Here is an 18689-nt window from a genome sequence, read left to right as displayed (position 1 = left end):
ACATTATTTACACACCATGGGCTATAATCTAACACGTCAAACAAACGGGGGACAAAGACAGATGGGGCTGGATGGAAGGGGTTAATTCTGACAGAATTAAAACAGCAGCTCTGGGGAGAGGTGCCTGACTGGGACAGAAGGGTGATATCAGCACAGGATGCTGTGAAGAATAGTGGGTTTGGCTGCATGGGTCTGCGTGCACATGTGGGGTCAGTGAGGAGACTTATGTACACATTACAGTGTGTGCCAGGGCTGCGTCTGCATGGCTGTCATTCCCTTCAGGGCTCAGAAAGAGAGCGGGGCAAATTTACTTCAATAAATACCTTGGGAAAATGTCTTGTCTGAGAGGGCTTAGCTGTGCGTGGCACTGGCCTCCGAGTGCGTGTGGGGAAGATGACAGTGTAGGCTGGGGTCACTGGAGGCGTGAGCTGGGAATGAGGCATGGTGTCTGCAAGCTAAACCTGCATTTCCTCACATAATGGAGGCAGAAATCAGCCCCTCCAAACCTGCAGCCCTGTCCCAGCAGCTATCAGTGCTGAGCTGGGAGAGCCGTATAGCAGAGGCTCAGCATTTCACACACACAGGGCCATGGACTTATCATACCAGGGGCAGTGGGGTCCCCTGGGGTGTGGAACGCAGCGGAATGCAATGTGAGGTGAAGGGGAACTGGGCTTCACTGGCCTGGAGGGGGCTGGATGGGGCCTTACGCTAGACCCAGACCCACAACCAGAGGGACCTGGAGCTGCAACCTGCCCTGGGGTGGCGATGGAGATGGGAATGGGCCGGGGAAAGGAAACCCCTAGGAGTGGAGGAGTGAAGGATAGGGCTGTGCATCAGGGGAGCAGGCTGGGGGCACCCCTGGGTAGCCCCACATGAAGAAACCAGGGTCCCACACCCTGGGTGAGTGCAGCCAGGAGGCCTGGCCATCAGAGGGGGCTGTGACCCCCAGAGGGCACAGTATCTGTCAGGGCTGGCTTCCGCAGCCTGTTTCCCTAGATCAGCTTCTCCTCCTTCTGTGATGCACTGGACTTCTCGGTCTGCCTCTCATCCTCTGCCACCTCCTCCCCTTTCTCCAGCTTCCTCGGGGTGTCCCCCGCAATGGTCCCCAGGACTTTGGTGCTGTGCTCCTGAGCTTTGGCCCTGAGGGCAGCAATGCTGTTTTCTCTCAGTTCCTCCTGGGAAATGGCGGTTTTGGGATCCGAGCCCCTCTCTTCCTTGTCACCCTTGTCAAGCTTGGGCAGGGCCTGGCGCTCCACCTCCGTCTTCCTCCCCGCCTCAGCCGCTGCTTCCAGAGACTTTTTGTGCATCCCTAAAAAGAATTGTTGGTATTCGGGTTTAGAAAAGCGCCTGGGCATGGGAAAGCCATCTTGAACTGAAAACAGCAAAGATAAAGAGAGGCCAGAATTAAGGAAAAGCAGAAACCCTTGCTTCAAACAGCAGTCATGGCTCGCCAGGCACTCTGGCCGCGCGCAAGTGCAGCCCTGGCTCAGTCGGGATGAGGGTCTTAGACACGAGGCCTGGGTCCCTGGGGTCATTTGCTATTTGGATCAGGGGAGGTTTCCCTGCCTTTCCCTATCAGTTCCTCATACAACCCACCCTTGCCTCCTCAGATTCATGCAGACAGAAGGACAGCCCACTGATATGATGCCCACAATCAGTTTTGGGACAAAACCAGCTTGGAAGTTCAGAAAGCAGGAAACAAAGAGCAGGAGAACATTAGGGTAACCACTACATCCACTATCCCTCCTCCACAGCAAACAAAGCAAAACAGGGCAGCAGTCCAGCTTTGTTGGATGCCCAGAGGAAGGGAAGTGGGATGAGTGCAAGAGAGTCTTGGCACTCTGTACAACTTTGCAGGGATCCTGAGCAAGCTGGAGTTCCATCAAGTTTTCTCCTCACACCCCTCTTCATCCTGACCTCCTTGCCACCCCTGTGAGGCTAGTTGCTCTCTTACCCAGGAGCCATGGGGCACAGGATTCCATGATGCCGTCCTTGGCTGACTTGAGGATGGACTCAGGCAGTGGGATGGAATGACGCACCATGGCTCCATAGAGTCCGTACTCGGCCATCACGCTGCTCCGGCCCCAGCACTTCTCTCGCTTCCGCCACTTAGCCCGGCGATTCTGGAACCAGACCTGGAGTGGAGGATAGAGAGAGATGTGAGCATCAAGGGCAGGAGATGTGATGTCCCATCCCCGCACACGTGTGCTTGTGCAAGAGGATGAAGATAGGCACGTGTACACCTTCCCAAGAGCCTCATACAACAGCCGCTGGGTATTTCTCTCCCTCCTCCTTGCAGGAACAACAAGGGCCAAGCATGAGAGCAGGTCCCATCCCTCCCTGCAGGATGTAATTAATTTGCCATTGCACTGTCTTTTTTCCAGCAGAGTTTGGCTCTCGTGTCTGGGATTTGCTTTCATTATTTACTGGGTGCCTGAGCTGCAGCAAGGGGCTGTGTGCTGCGGTGCCACAGAGACAGCAGAGCTGGGGGAGATGCTCTGGATAGGCAGGAGAAGGGGGAGCTGATCTGTGTCGCTTGCCTTGAATTCCCTGTTTGAAAAGACCCACATCTTCTCAGAAAATTGGCAGAATAATCTCCGAGCTGTGACCTGGGGGGCAGCAAGCAGAGACGCGGGCGGAGGCAGGGGTGGCTCGCAGAAATCTATTAGTGCTCGCTCTCCGATTTCCATCCCTCTTGTCTTGCCTGCCCTCCTCCCTCCCCACAACCCCTCCCTTCCCGCAGAGCGGAGGCATCAGCTTTAGATGAAAAATTGCTCGAGGTCTATTCAGAAGGAGGCAAAGGAAGAGTCAGCCCCAGGGGCAGCCCAGGCCTGATTGAAAAATAAGTTAATTTCAGTTTGAATCGATGGGCCTCAGGCACTGAAATATCACGGGAAATTAAAGCAGCAGGTCCCTGGGGAACCACGCCATTGACCTGCACTAATTAATGCCATGGAGTTACCAGTCGCCTCTCCAAAAGGCAGCCCATCCCTCCCTGTGGACACCCCAAACACCTCCTCATTTAACTAATTAGACTCACAGAAAATTGGGTGTTAATTTGTTTAGGATTTTTTTTTCCTCCTATTTTTTCCCTCCCTTTCCCGGAAAGTACGTGGCAGAATGGAAATGAATGGCGGGGTCTCGCTGGCAGATGGATGCTCGGGGTCACTCCGCAATCTTCTCCGACTTGATTGCTTGATTAGGTCGTTAGCACATTAAAAAAAAAAATTGCTTGCCGTCTGGCGCTGGCCTGATGAGTGGGATGAGGCGGGAATCGCCTGGGTAATTTATCTTTTTATACTGCAAAGAATTTGATTTCAATCTGCAGATATATGGAGGTGCCTTTGACACCTGTTTAACATTACAGAGCTGACAGCTTAACCCTCTGTTGCCTCAGCTGTGGGGGAGCATGGGCTGCAGGGGAGAGTACAGAGGGCTCTGAGACCCCCGGCCCGTGGGGACAGTGAGACCTATGTCTGGATGCAGCCTTGCCAGGCCCCTTCAGAGCACAGTGAGCTCACCTCTTTCACCTGCCTGCCCAGAAGAGACGGCACAGCATCCTCTGCAGGGATGGAGGACATGGGCTTGGCAGCTGTGATCCCAGGATCCCAGTTTCTCCTGGCGAAGACCCCCTGTGCCCAGCAGAGGGGTTGTTACAACCACGATGCTTCCTGAAGCATGACAAGCCAGCATCTCCTCTGCAAAATCCAGAGGACAGCAACAGCACCTGCCAATCTGCCTTGGTCTGGAGCTGAAGTGACACCTCTCCATGTACCCAAAACGGCTTGCACAAATGTTCACTGGTATTTTCAGCCAAGCACAGTTTTCTTTTTTTTTTTCCAACAGGTACCAAGTGGGCAACTTTTAAAAATCTCTTCAATTCTTATCCTCAGGTGCTTCCCCACTGAGGCTTTCACCACCTGTCTCTTTTCCCTTCTTCCTGCCTTGTTTCCCCAAACTTCTCACCCCATGCTCCCCAGGCTCTCCATGCTCCATGGCCAGGTCTCAGTCCTGCCACAGCAGTTGTCTCTCTTAGTGCTGCCCCAAAACCCGCAGCAACAGAACATCTCTTTTCCTCCAGCATGAGCAAAGAAATGCAGGAGGCAGCCCAGGTTTTGCCACAGGCAGACCAATTTTGACTGGCGCTGGTGGAAAATTTTCTGACAAAATGCTGATTCAGTTGTACATAAATGCTGCGTCCAGTCAGTGGAAGCATAATCAAAATTATCTATGGGTTTTTTCTCAATTTTGTATTTTAATCTCGTCCATGTAACAAGCAAAATCTACGCTACAATGCCAAATGGGCAAATCAAAATGACATCAACAGCCTTGTCAGATCATTAGATTTCCCAAATGAATTTTTGAAATTTGATGGGAATTTCCTCATGGTTTTGAAGTGGGAAAAAAGAAACATTGAAATGGCAGAATTTCTAGCAGGAGGGGCTGTCCATCTTGTTTTGACACCAAGACTTTAACCTCAGATAGGATCTCAAGTGAAACTAATGGTGCTCAATGTCAAATATTCCAAGGCCAGGACCCAGCCCAGCTCCTCTACCACCACCCCATCCCACACATCATGGTGAGATAAGCTCCAGTACGGCACCTGCAGACTCAATGCAACACCAATGTGGATGGGCAATGTTATTCTCTAAGGCCCAATCTTGTGATTTTGCTCTCAGTCATACAGCTCCATAGTTAAGACTTCCTTCTCAGGATCTCTTGACACGTTACCAAAATTTTCCTATGCCTCCATTCTGAGCAGAACTGTGCAACAGGTTTACTAATGCTGAGGTACTTAAAGTGGTGTTGGTGCGTCAGCCACAACTTCTGAAAATGCATTTGTAGGTAGGTAGACTGTAGGTATCCCACTTTTCCTTCCTGTATAGTTTGTTTTCAATTTACTTGAAATTTTGGCATTTTGTCTTCTTTGGCTGAAGTTGTTTTTACTTTCAGATGTTTGTTCTACAACTTCCTCTGACTTCATAAAATTTGGTTCTGCTTCAAGTAATGTTAACTCTGTCTACATTTGGACTTGTCCCTTCCCACCCTGTGTGTTCAGCTTTGTGAAATGCTGTATTTACCCCTGCAGCTTGCCTCTCACTTGCTTTCCTCTGGTTCTCCATGACACAGCATTGGGTATGCTGAAAGGATTGGGTTTGTACTTCCACACTTCATGACCCAATACCCATTATTAATTTCAGACTCTGTTTACTGAAGCATATCTGATGTTTTTGCAAAGCTATCGCAATCTGGTGGGCAAAGGCATTTTTTGGACCAACAGTCTACCACTTAAGATAATTTGCATCCTATTAATTTCACCTCTGTGAAAGAGGGGATGCTTGTTCCAGAAGTCCTATCCTCAGAAACAGGATAACATTGAAGTAGGTAAATCTGTCTTGCTATTCTTTGGTTTCTTGGCAGTGACCAGAATACCTAAGAACCAACTTCTTTAAAGACACTTTTAAGCACAGATCTGAATAAGGAGAGATATTTCAGATACAAGGAGTAAAAATTTCTTGAATTAGAAAAGGATGTGAGAAGTACTTCATGACGTTGTAGGGTAGGGATGAACGCTAGAGGGAGTGACTGAGCAGAGACAGCATTGGGCGAGGCGCAGAAGGAAGGGAAAGCTGACCGGGCTCTGAGGGATGGATGCCTCTTTATCTCATCGTAGGCACACATGAAGACCCCCTGTCCCCGTCTCCTGGCACACCGGAGAAATTCATCTATCTGTATTGGCCAAAACCACCTTCTCCATACCCTTTCCCAAGAGCAGGAAAGAGGAAACAGTGCAGCAGGAGGTGAGATTTGGTATGTCAAAAGAAAACGTTCTGTGAAACATTTGTTAGGAAAGGCTCGGTCACTCCAGCCTGAAGGAGCTCATCTTCCAACTCTCTTTAGAAAAGGGTCTGGCGCTGCTTCCTGGCTGACCTTCATCAGGCAGGAAAGGGGAATGTTTCAGTGATGCACTGGGATATTTCCAAGGCGTAATGCTCATGAAACTTGTACCTCTGCTGATGACTATCAGCAGTATAGCTGTTCCTGTCCCATTACTCTGACAGCATCCCAGATTTCATGATTTCTTTACCACAGGACACATTAGCTTCAAATCCAGCCATGTGAGCACACTAGCTGCAGCAAATGCCAGCACCTCCAGCATCATCTCCTGGGTGCTTGTTCCACATGCCTGTCTTTCTCAGATCCCTACCAAAACCAGCAGTACTGGAAAGTGTTACAAATGTGAATATTTCTAATCCTACCATCATCTAATTTTCATCCTCAGTGCCCACTACCCCAGGCAGTCAAATCATAGGCACCGTGTACTGCATTGCAGGGTCACAGCACTTTAGAGCAAAAACTGGCAAGGTTATTCTTGCCAGGTTCCTCTGAAGCACAAATGATGGCTGATACTCCTTTGTATTATTGATAGTGCAGAAGAGCAAATTGAAGTAGGAGGAATCTCTCATTTCGCAAAGGGACATGAGACTCAATGTGTCCTTGTTAACCACATTCATCATATTAGTTTGTTTACCTAATCAGCTTCTGAAACACTGTCTGCTAAAGAGAGGAATCTGCTTGAGAGTAGACATGAGCCAGGAATCTTAATCAGCAAAGGGATTGTTCAAGGCATCTAGGGTGTTACTGTGTCCTGTTTCAGTGAGCACAATCTAAGACTTTTGTTGGTTACAGTAATTTTCTTGGCTTCTATTTTCGAAGCTGAGAGGGGCTGTGCTCTGTCTTTCTAACAAACAGTTATATTCCCTGCCCAAGCAGTCCTCGTGCCTTAAGGAAAAACACCAAAATAGCTAATGGTGAATTTTTCTTCACCATATCTTACATAGTGTCTTCGGCACAGTATTTCACCAGCGTTCTTTCGTGTTATGGGCATTGTTGATTGAGCACGAGATGGTCTCAGCCCGAAGCAGCACACACTGGAATGTCCACTAGATGGCCACAAGTAAATGTATGTACACGTGCACAGACAAACAGATGCAGACATACTGACACACCAGCATGTGCCTTTGCCAGGTCATGGGGAGCTGCTGCATACAGCTGTTGGACAATCAGAAACTAAGGAAAAGAACAAAATCCCAATACCGTTGAGGAGAGAATCTTCACTGCTCGTGGGCTGCCAGCCATCTTACACTGTCTATTCTCTGATAAAAAACCCATGGCTCTGATCTTCAGCTAAGGGAGACAAGCTATCGCTCTGCATGATTCCTGCAAAGAAGCCATCTTTGACACTGAGCTTTTGGAGTGAGGATACAGCTCAAGGTCCCTATCCTTCCACACCAAAAAACCCAGAAAGCTTTCTGGACTTCTGTGACATTGCCTTTGCTTATAATCCACTGTCATAGTGCCACCCACGGTCACGGTCCTATCTTCTCAGCACGCAGTTCTCCCTGACAACAATGCATCTCCCTGTTTTCTTCTTCTCCAGTACAAGCCTCTAACTGAGAGTAGACAATTAAACCTCCAGTGAAAAATACAATGACATCGTCACCCCTATGCTGGACAGGGCCAGTGCTCTGGCTGGGTACAGTTATGGGGCTGTTCTTCACGCTGCTCACTTCCTCAGTCTTTCCCAGAGCATCCCCCCGTTCACACTGATGGGACCTGGGGGTTTGTAGTGCATTGTCACAGCAGTGTAATGTCTGATCGGGTACTGAGACTTCCCCAGATCCCTGCCTGCAGCAACCACCCCAGGAAAGCTTCCAGTCAACTGACTGCTAGGGAAAACTGCAGTGCTTGCATAAGCCTGGCAACACTTTATTGGTATCTTTTCAAATGTAACGTCAAAATTATTGGCACTGTTTATGGTGACATCACTTTCTACGGCTGGCATAAAATGGGTATGAAGTTAAATGAGAGCAGTAAAGGTTGCACATGGCCTGCATGGCTGATCACGAGGTTATCATTCCTTTACTTACTAACACTAGGAAAGAGCTTTCTGAGCTCATATTAGAAGGAGCAATTCCCTTATATGGCATGGGAAGAATCCTTCTTGCTAGTAGCTGGAGTTGTGGCTGACCACTCGGCTAACAGATCCAACCAGATGTGCTATGATAAGCTGTAAATCAGTACTCACCTCTTGCAAGCAAAGATACAGTGGTTTATCCAAATTCAAGTATCCTCTAAGCCAAACTAGCACAAGACACACTTTGAATATGGGTCAACACAATACCTAGCAAAAGTATGTCTGACAATATCATGCTGCAGCTCTTGAAGGCCATGTGTGCCCTGAATCCCATGCAACAGCAGCAAATGTGCAAATACAACTATTTTTTGCATTCTATCTGACTTACGCAGACAAAATTGTAAATATCTCATCTCACCTAGGTCCCAGTGCATTTTCCAACTGCTAGGACCCTAATCCTTCTCTGCCTAGCATCCCTCTATCACTGGCAAAGAGTCAAAGATAAGAAGTCAGTGATAAATGAGGGAAAGTAAGGAGACAAAATTCCTCTTGGCCAGAGAACATTTTAAATTACACCCCCAGTTCAAACGTAGGGTTTTCACCTGGCCTTGCCATCCTCATCAACCTAGGGAGACATTTGTCATTAACACAAAGGATGACACTGCACAGAGCATGCATCCTACAGGTGCTCACAATGCTGACAGTAAAACTGGCCTCCATTAACCAAGCTGGTATCCTGCCTCATTTCCCTCATTTTCTCATACTAAAATTGCTCTGTACCTCTTCTGAAACAGAAAAAACGTTGGTCTTTGTAAACATCCATATGCAATGAACTCTGTGAACACAACCTCTGCTGTGTTACATGTACTTGTGCACGTAAGTGCAGTTCTATTAGAAATATTTATGTTGAAGTCTCCACCAGCTAAGAGGCAACCTGTGCGCCAAATCTCACTCAGGACTATCAGCCATCTCACTCAGGCAGATGCATGGTAAGGATGGTATTCACAACTCCTTGCCTTGCACAATAAGCAATCTTTCAGTAGGGTCTCTTGAATCCAGGGAATAAGGGGGATCACCGGAGTCAAAGATCAGGCCAGAACAGGAGTCTGTCTCTTGACCATCACCCAGGAGGTCAGATACTCATCATGTATGTTTACATGGTCAAGTTGGCTTGGTCCTTCCAAGGAGCTGTTTCCCTACCAGCAACATTGCACACACATTTACTCAGCTCAGCCTCCCTCTGGGTGAGCCAAGCTTAAGTTATTGAGATCTATCAGGGTAAACGATAAGCACTATACAATAAACAAACAAAAAAAACCCACATACACACACAAAAAACCATTAAGAAATAAGGAGAAAAGTAAGTTAACTCCCCCTCCAAAGCACCTAAGTTATTGAATCGTTTTAAAAAAAAAAAAAATCTGCATTCAAACTCAGGAAGGGAGGAAAAATTTGTAATAAAAGGTCATTAAGAGAAAACCTGAACACAACCACCAGGTGGTCTCTCTGCCAGGCACCCAAAGGTTAGAGGGGAATTCACTATTGAACAATTGAAGTGACTAATGAACAATAGTGCCTCAGCTAATTCAGAGATCTGTTAAGAAAACAGTGGGATAAACATGGGGAAGAGATCCTGAATAGTTATAGTGTGGCACTGACTCTGCAGAGCCATTGCTCCCTCATTCTCCTGTCTGTGATGGAGAAAGGCCCTGCCAAGGCCTTCGCAGCAATGGCCTATGGTATGTTCTGTTGGTAGCTGTCTTCCCTCTCACAGAGAAAAGAAGTGTCCCAATACTTAAAGGTGCCTGACCTTAGGTATGGGCTCTCCAAACCATAGAGAAAGCACTGCCCCATTTCCTTCTTTCTACTATGGAGGAGCACACAAAAATCATGCTATCCCCTATGCTGTGACAGTTGCAAACATCTTGCAGGGGGCAGAGCAGAAGGTAGAAGACTAAGACGTCCAAGGTTGGCTTGTTTAAATTTCTGTCCCATTTAGAAATCTGGTCTGTAACCAACGGAACTCGGGGATGGAATGCAGATGGATAAAGTGGCACCTGGAAATACAGAGATACATACCTCTATACCTCCATCACTGCTCAAAAACAACAAACAAAAAAAGTACATACAAAAAAAAAAATCAAACCAACAACAACAACAAAAAAAAAACAATTAAATAATGCCTACAGCCCCATCTCTACCCGGGTAAAATCCACAAAAAGGGCAGGTTACCTGCAAAGTCTAGCAGCAAGCACGAAATTTCCAGCTCACAGTAAACAGGTGTTCCTTGCCACCCATTTACCTTCTTGCCTCATTTTTTGCTCTGTCCAAATGCATGTAATGTGAGACTTTTCAGATGGCGAACCCAGGATTGCAAGGGCGCCTGTGTTTGCACACCACCCAGCCCCTCTGTTTACAGCTATGGTAATTAACTCATAAACAAAGTTTTAGCACATGAACTGAAAATGAGCCATAGATAAAGGGTAATGAAAACACTCAATTACAGAAAGGGCCAAATTAAACAACTCTTAATTGAAAAATGAAAATTAATATGAAGTTAGATGAACTAAGCAAGAACAATATTGAAGAGGAAGCAAAGTGGATGAACCTCTCACATACCAATTAAAGACACGGAGGCAGAGATGCACCATACGCTATGAGAACCACTCATAATAATATTCTCACCAAGCCAGTAAGCTTGATTAGTGTTATTACTCTCACTCATACACTTCCTACATCTCTAAAAGCATTAACAGGAAAGTTAATGATATTTATCTGGTATCATACTGCTGTGGCTTGCCCCAGTGCTCAGGAATTATTGGGAAAGGCTGCCAGCATAGCTCCTCAGCTCTATTTCATGATTAACTTCTTGCTGGACTCTTTAAAAAAAAAAAAAAAAAAAAAGACGTTGAAAAGGTTGGCTCACACGACAGCAACATTTTCAGCTTCTCCATCACCTTGATAATCTACCACCAAGCAGCCCATTCATCCTGGTCATTCACCTCCAGCTACACAGTCACCACCAACTGGCCGCATGGGTGGGAACCCACTGGCCCTGTGCCTGGCCTAAGTGTGAGAATCACCTGAAAATAGCCAGCTCCTCACCTACTGAGAGTAATTATGACAGGCTGGAAGCTCAAACCTTGGAAAGATCAACAACACTACTCTCATTTCAATAATCCAAATCAATCTGTTACTGACCTCTAGTATTATAGATAATAGCATTTAAAGTTTGAAAATGTCACATATTAATAAACTCAATGAGACAACTTATTTTAATCCACATGTTACGTTTAAGAGAATCTTTTGAGATAAAGGCTCTAGTTTAAGTCAAACATTAGAATACTTGTCAGCTTGAGGCTGTTTTTAGCACTTCAAGTTGCCTATTCAGGATATATGTCCCCACAGAAATCTATTTACCCCACCTACATTGTACAAGATGTTCTGGGTTTATTTTAATAGCGGCACTTCAACTCTTCTGAATATTTTTCTCAATGCATTGATTAATGTGGTCTATTTCAAGTACCATGCAAAATGGCCACAGTGATATCTGGTCTGACTTGTGTCTCATCAGGAAAATCAAATCTTTTTCCCTCCCATCCAGTGGGAGGATGCTCACATTCCTTCCAGCAGCAGCCAGTTCAGTGCAGGAGATGGTAAATGCAAGGCAAGGAATGCTGCCTTGGAAAAAAAAAAAAAAATACATGCTCATCTTTTCTGTAAATGGAAGATTTGAATATCTTTTCCTGAATTCAATATTCTCTCAAACCAATAACTTTTGTGGCCTCTGATGGCTATTCATAGTGTTCTGCTGGAGGTTTTACACGCAAGCAGTTCCTATATATCATTCTCTCAATTGCACTCTCTGAATTTCACTTTCATATTGAATTTCATAGGTGATTTACTTTCTCTTTGACTACTACCTCCTGAGAAATAATCCCATGAATGAAAATAAGGGGCAGATATCACTCTTAGGTGAGGATCCAGTGGGAACCCACACGAAACGCTGTAAGAGCCCATGGCATGCGATATCCACAACAATCTGAGAAACCACACACATTAATGACCTACAGGAGAGAGAGCAGTGCTGAGAGATGGGAGGAACTGCAGGCTTCAGTGAGAATGCAGAAATAGAGACCTCCCTCATGCAGTTGGAAAAACATGCAAGGGGAAAAAAAAATAAGATGATGCAAAATTGTAAATATTATGAAGAAGGGAATAAAGATTGTTTGCTGCCTCTTCCACGAGGAGAAGTGTGTGGCATTAAATGATGCTCATGGATTCAAAGCAAGATGTACTTCATGCAATTCTGCTGTGAAAGCCTTTGCCACCAGATACTAAAGTATTTACATGAATTTGAAACCCTGGTAAGCTCTCACGGCACTCAGTAAGTATCACAGAGTATTGCCCTGCTCTCAGACCCATCCCAACATCAACCTCGCACCACGGTCTAAGCTGGTGGCCATGACTGTCCTTAGAAAATGCTATAATAAAGGGAGAAACAACTCATACTAAGAGAGCTAAGCTGAAACATGAGAGAAGCATCAAGCAACATGACCAAAGCTGGAAATTGATTTGTGACACAAAAAAAAAGAGGTATGAACAGGGAGGCTTCATGTAGCACGTGGTAAGGGATGCTCTGGTGCTGACCCTCTGGAAGGATCAGTGGGAATGGATGCTTCTCCCCATCAGTGGCACTCAGGGCTTTTATATGACCCTGATACTCACCCTCAGGCACTCATACAATAGATGCTACAGGAATTCTGTTGTTTCTCTTTCCCCTTTCATGATGAGCAAAATGTCACTTGAGAGATCTTTCTCCTGGAATACTTGTGCCTTTAGCAGCACCTATTGCTCAGAACATCCACATCACTGGGGACTTCTGCAGGCCACATCTGCCCTGAACTCTGGGGTAAGGGGTCATGGCAGAGAGCTCTCCTAGATTTAAAAGCTCAGCAGTACAGGAAGAGTTGTGGTTGCTCATTAGCCTGCTACAGAATGACAGGCAGCATGCCAGAGAGCTGGAAAGAGTTAGCCACTTCTTCCTTTCTCAGTCAGATAACATAATGGCTCCCAGTGCCAGGAGGATGTCCCAGATGTGAAGCAGTGCATGCAGTGCACAAGGCCTTCCTGCCAGCCCAGCGTCAGATGGTGGATGCAGGCAACACTGACCTTCCACAGATCCTTTTTCCCTGGGCTTTTTAACATATGCATGTGCAGAAGCAACTTCTCATCCAGCTCACTCTCTCTAGAGTGAAACTATTGGGTCCTGCGCTCAGACAAAAATCCTATCTAATAGCAGGTAGGATTTCTGACACGGGGACTTCTGAAGTCCAGCAGAAATCCCATCTGTGCACAGAGTGTCTACAAGCTGTTAGGTCAGCAGGAATCCTGTTGGCACAATGGGCAAGAAGCCCAGCTCACTTTGAAACCAGGACTCACCTTACAGATTCACCTAACAGCAAATGCAACACTGTCGTAAATACTGCATCAGCAAAAATAGGTTCAAGACTTGACCATTACATCCCTGTGCCTCGCAAGGAACCTGGAGAGAGCCAGGCACGAAGTAGTTGCTGGAATCCACCCTGGTGGGCTTCATGTTGGATCTGCCCAAGAACATTCTGCAATGTCACCAAAGGGCTGGCACACAAATAATGCCCAAACGTTACATGTAATCAGAAAAATAAAGATCCACAGAAACATTCAGGGAAGCTGTATTTGAAGGCAAATGCAATGAACTCGCAGGGATGTGCAGACATCCCACCTGAGGCTCATCTCTCAACTCTGCCCACAGAGGGACCAACTACCTGCTGTGGCCTCCAAGTCTGAGTCCAGAGGGGCACAGATGAGATCCACCTCACCCAGACTGCCCACCCAGATCCTGACTCCAGCCAACTCACCTATACTACCAATACCTCAAAACCCTACGGACATTCCTTGCACAGCAGTTCCCCTTCAGTGATTCAAGATTCCCTCTTTATCACACACACTCCAAATCACCACTGCAACATCCCACATGCAGCACATGTTGACAGACAAACCCCACATACAAATGGGCAAAAAACAGCTGATCTGGCTGCCCACATTTTTAAAGCAGGGAATGGACAGCCCATGGGGGTTCAATCTGAGAAGCAAACTCTGTCCCATCTGTCTCCTTTCTTCCAGGTTGGGATGAACATGAGCAGGAGAGTCAGGACAAGGGGACCTGAGAAATACTGTTACCTGTATCCTGTCTTCTGGCAGCTCTGTTTTCATGGCCAGCATCTCTCTAGCGTACACATCAGGGTAGTGAGCCTCATTGAAGGCCTTTTCCAGCTCCTCCAGTTGGTAGGATGTGAAGATTGTCCTGAGAGGAACAAAACTCTTTGACCAAAAAACATAACACGCAGCAAAGGAGATACAGAGTCAGAGAAATGAACACAGATGCTACAGAAACCTGAGTAATTGATAAAGCATAGTATTTCCCCCTTGCCTCCTGTGTTTTTGTGCACAAAAGGTCAGGTGTCAGGGTGAAAGGAGAACTGGAAAATGGCTGAAGACAGAGCTTGATATAGTTACAAATCACCTTCCCGGTCAGGGACACCCTGCTGGGGACATCCCCCCAATAGCCAGCAGAGGGGCAGAGAGCCTTCCTTGGAGCCTGGGCTCCCACTGAACCCTCCCAAGCCTTTACCCACTCTGTGCTCTTCCGCTGTACCCTGCCCTTCCCTGGATTGGTGCTCCAGATGTGCAGTGCCAGCTCCCTCTCTCTAACTTCACACTGGTTGCTCCCACACTGATACCCCAGTAGCTGCTCTCTGCCAGCTGGCATTGCCTTGTTGTCCTCCAGGAACCCTCCTGGGCAGGCAGCAGCCGCAGCATTGCTGGCTCTTGGGACAGGCAGACTGAAAAACCAGCAGCTGGGACACCAAGGAGGCTGAAAGCCCTTCTCAGGGGATGGCCGACAGGTCTCGGACCACTTCCACTCCCCAGGCACTGACATTCTCACCCTAAAGCCCCGCTGCATGCAAAATGCAATTTTCAGTGAGAACTCATAGCATTCTGATGGCAAAACCAAAAAAACAAACAGCAATCAAAAAAATCCTACCAGAAAAACAGCAACAACAGCAATTTACAACCTTTGTTCGAGGTAACTGTGTAAATTATTACCACATTAAGAAATATATAGCACCCATAAGGAGAAAGAGTTTTAAAAAAAAAAAAAATCGTTTTTAAAAAATACGCAGGAGTTTCAGGAAAGCCACAAAATTCCAGAGGGCACAAACAGAAAGTCTCAAAAATATCCTCCGCTATTTAGAACCTGAACGATGCTGCCAGATAGATGGCATTACCTACAAAAGCAACATGCAAATGCGAGGCACCTGCCCAACGTCAGCTCCCGGCTCCTGTTCACAACGAAATCCATTTTCTTTTTTAACACTTTTCGTTCCCACAAATGTGGGAAGTCTGGGGACAGCGCACGGCGGCTCCTGCGTTGCTTCTCCTCGGGAGCAGAGGAACGGCGCTCCCCGTTCGGAGCCGGTTCAGCCGCGAAGCCCCGCACCGGGGCAGTGCCCGGAGCCCACTCGGCTCTCCCCGCTGCCTCCCGGCCCTGGGCAGCACACACCGCGCTCTGCCGTTTGCTGCTCACATCCTGCAGCTATCTGCGAGCTATCGGCCTGTCAGCTGCTTCGGTACAACCACAGCCCTAAACCATTCCTTACGGAATATATAACCACCGACCAGTGCTACGGGTCTGTTGCTGTTTGGAGCTGGAAACGGAACAGTTTCGTACGTCGTTTTCTCTCGCAAGAAAGAAACGAATCCTCGTTGGCTCCGGAGCAGCACCTGCCCGGCAGCACCCCACTAGCTCAGGCCGAACCCCCGCACCTCCTCCTCGGATCTCTCTGGACCCACGCAACCGCTGAGCTTTCGCTGGGGCACCTTTAATTTACCTCCCGCACCGTGGCGGGATTGATTTAATTGCTCCATTGTCAGCCCCGAAGGACGATGCCCAGGTGCCTTCGTCCCGGCCCTGCGGCCGCAACGGTGCCACGACCCGAGGCGGGAGGTTCGTTTCCGATTTTAAAGCACGGCCATCCAACTCCATTTTCACTGCGGGAGGAGCGAGGGGAAGCGAGCCCCAGAGCGAGTCTCCAGGCATTCTGCGGGCTGGGACTACCTCCTGACTATTGCATCTATTGGCGAAACATTAATTTTTAAGTAGCAAATTTTGAGATCCTTGATAGAAATTCTCCCTTGCTGACAGCCCAATTTTAGGTTGCTAAGTGTGGAGCAAGGAGCGCTTTTGGTTTTTTCACCTCTTCGCATTGGGACGGGTTGGGGATTTTTTCAGCCCTAACCCGCAGCCAGAAAACCAAACCAAACCAAGCCGATTGCCGTTGCAATTCCCGCTCCTATGGGTACGTCCCGAATCCTACTTGCTGTGGACGCGAAGCGGCAGCGGGGCCCGGCGAGATGCGGGGCCGCCAGTCTTTGCTTACCTGTGCCGCCTCTTCTTCCGTTTCTTGCTCTGGTTGAGGGAAGATTTGGACATTTTGCGGTCGCTGGAGGAGACATCCTCGGAATCTGCGGAGAGAAGGGCAGCGGCCGTGGGCTGGGGCTCGCTCCCCGCCGGGGCCCCGCAGATCCGCTCCCTCCGGCTTCTCCGCCCGAACCTTTCGTTGCGATCGCGGCGCGGCCGGGGATTGCAGGCTGCAGCCCGGCCCCGGCCCGGATCCCTCTGGAGGCGGCTCGGGGACACCGTACCCCTCCGAGAAGGGCCGCGGGCCGGGAGGGGGCTCTCGCCGTCCCTTATGTCGCCCGGAGTCGTTTGCGGGGCTGCCGTTGTCGTGCCGCCGAAACGCGGAGACCGCGATCTCAACAAAATGTAGGAAATGGAGGGAGCCGCGGCCCCCTCCCAGAGCCCGGGCACCCGTTGCCTCCCGCCCCGGGGCGGAGGACCCGCGCTGCTCAGTTGAAACACCGGGAAAGCGGAAAAATAAAGGTTGCTGCAGCCACGGGGAAAAACATTGCCGGGAATGGCATCTGCCCGCGGCCGCCGCGCGTCCCAGGGGTGCCCGGGCCGGGGGTGTTGCGGGCAGGGCGGTGCCGCCTTCGCCCCTCGGGAGCCGCCGGAGCTCGGAGCCGGGAGGCGCGTTTCGGTGCGGGCCGCCTTACCCCAGCGCTGGCCCCGAGCTCCGGCCGCTTTCCGCCCGCCGCTACCGGGCAGCCGCCAGCCGAGGCTCCGCGCTCCCGGCGGCCACGCTGCGGGAGGGGGCGGCGGGCACGGCACGGGGGCTCCGGGAGGACGCTCGGTGACGAAGCGGGACACCGCTGCCCGCCGCTCCGGGGGGACGGAAGCGGCCTGGGAGCGGGGTCTGCGGGCGGTTGTCGCCGTCTAGGAACTGGATGGGAGCGGGCCTTAATTTCCCGGCAACGAGTTGGGGCCGCTGGGGCCGAGCGAGGGCCGCTCCGCCGGTGCTCGGTGCAGCCACGGGCCGTGCCGTCACGGCGCGGCCGCGGCCCCAACCGGGGAGGGCCGGTCCCGAGCTCCCTCGTTCTTTTCCTCCTTCTCCTCGGTTCCGAAACGAAATCACCTCTCCGCCGCCGGGCGCGGGGCTCCGGAGGTGCCTGCGGGCGGCGGTGCCCCCGGGGGCTGGGACCGTGCCTACCTGAGCTGGCCGTCTGGCTGCTGTCCAGCTGCCCGGGAGCTCGGGCCAAAGGCTGCAGGTGGACGCTCTGCGGGTCGGAGAGCACCTCCAGAAAGGTGGGCTGCGCATAGAAGCCGGGGATGCCTCCGGCCCCCAGCAGCCCCATGCCCACGCCGCCCACCCCTGCGGGGCTGAGGACGGAGCGGGCCGCCAGCAGGTGCCCGGCGGGCAGCGAGTCCAGGGCGGCCCGCGGGTGCGACGGCGGTTCCTTGTTCAAGCCCAGGATCTCCTGGATGCCGAAGCCGGTGCAGCGAGGAGGGGTGGGCCCGGAGCTGGGCTTGGCTCCCGCCGCGGGGGGCGGCGGCGGCGGGGCGGCGGCGGCCGCGCCGTCGGGCTTGGGCTTGCCGGGCAGGCTGGGGGCCAGCGCCGCGCCCGCTTTGCCCGTCATGCTGCGGCCGTCGGTCCCTGGTGCCCGCTCCGGGAATGCCTAGGAGCCCCCGGCTCAGGCCCCTTTTATCCGCCCAGCCGGGAGCCCGAGCGGGGTCAGAGCCGCGCAGCCAATCACAGGGGCCAGCCGCGATTAGGGATGCCAAAAAGCTGCCACCGGCACCGGCAGCGGTGGGGCCGGTGCCCGGCGGGGCAGGTCTGGGAGCTGGGCTCGGCGGGACAGGGCCCTGTCGCAAAACGGGGCTCCGGCCCGTGGAGCAGCGGCCCCGAGGAGGGATACGTGGAAGAGCCTCCGGGGAAAACGCCGGATCCCCGGGTTCTGCTGCTCGTGCCGTGATCAACGGTGCGTGGAGAGGACCTCGGGACTGAGGCTGAGCTGTGTTCCTCAAAGAAGGGTAGGGCTGAGCGTTATGTGCTGGAGAAACATCTGGATTGTGTAATCAGAGGACCAACACCGCCCGCCCACGGGCAGATCCTGAGCCACACGGTGCTGTGGTAGCTGAGAGCATCTCTCACCACCCATGGGCACAGTGGCATACACCTTGTCCCGCATGCCTGACCCCAACTTTTTCAGCATTCATTGAAGAGAGATCCTCAGGCATCGCCAGTGTCACTCACTCAAGCAGGTAGCCCCTTCACGGCATGTGCCTCTACAAATGGGAGCTGGGAATGGCTACAGAAACTGGGATCTG

General features: G+C 50.3%; 1 protein-coding gene across 2 annotated transcripts; it reads right to left on the bottom strand.

Annotated features, from left to right (window-relative positions):
• Positions 1-992: 992 nt before the first annotated feature.
• On the bottom strand, positions 993-17998 carry VSX2 (visual system homeobox 2). 2 transcript variants are annotated; one of them, XM_085223814.1, is made up of 5 exons: positions 17572-17998; positions 16402-16486; positions 14141-14264; positions 1955-2135; positions 993-1372 (listed from the first exon to the last, which is right to left on the bottom strand). In XM_085223814.1, the coding sequence occupies exons 1-5, from the start codon at positions 17996-17998 to the stop codon at positions 993-995; spliced, it is 1197 nt and encodes a 398-aa protein (XP_085079940.1). The 2 variants fall into 2 exon arrangements, with proteins under 2 accessions (XP_085079940.1, XP_085079941.1); XM_085223815.1 differs by having other exon boundaries at positions 993-1309.
• Between the last annotated feature and the right edge of the window lie 691 nt (positions 17999-18689).

The sequence above is a fragment of the Meleagris gallopavo genome, chromosome 5, assembly GCF_905368555.1.
Source record: "Meleagris gallopavo chromosome 5, MGAL_WU_HG_1.1, whole genome shotgun sequence".
Taxonomy (NCBI): domain Eukaryota; kingdom Metazoa; phylum Chordata; class Aves; order Galliformes; family Phasianidae; genus Meleagris; species Meleagris gallopavo.
The sequence above is the reverse complement of the archived record's forward strand: the minus strand, read 5'-3'. Positions and strand labels throughout refer to the sequence as shown.

Excerpts from the sequence above, each read along its gene's own strand:
- VSX2 (XM_085223814.1), bottom strand. The coding sequence starts at position 17,998 with ATGACGGGCAAAGCGGGCGCGGCGCTGGCCCCCAGCCTGCCCGGCAAG. Across the intron at positions 14,265-16,401 it reads CGGAAGAAGAGGCGGCACAG|GACAATCTTCACATCCTACC; the intron begins GTAAGCAAAGAC and ends TGTTCCTCTCAG. Across the intron at positions 2,136-14,140 it reads TGCCAGAAGACAGGATACAG|GTCTGGTTCCAGAATCGCCG; the intron begins GTAACAGTATTT and ends CCTCCACTCCAG.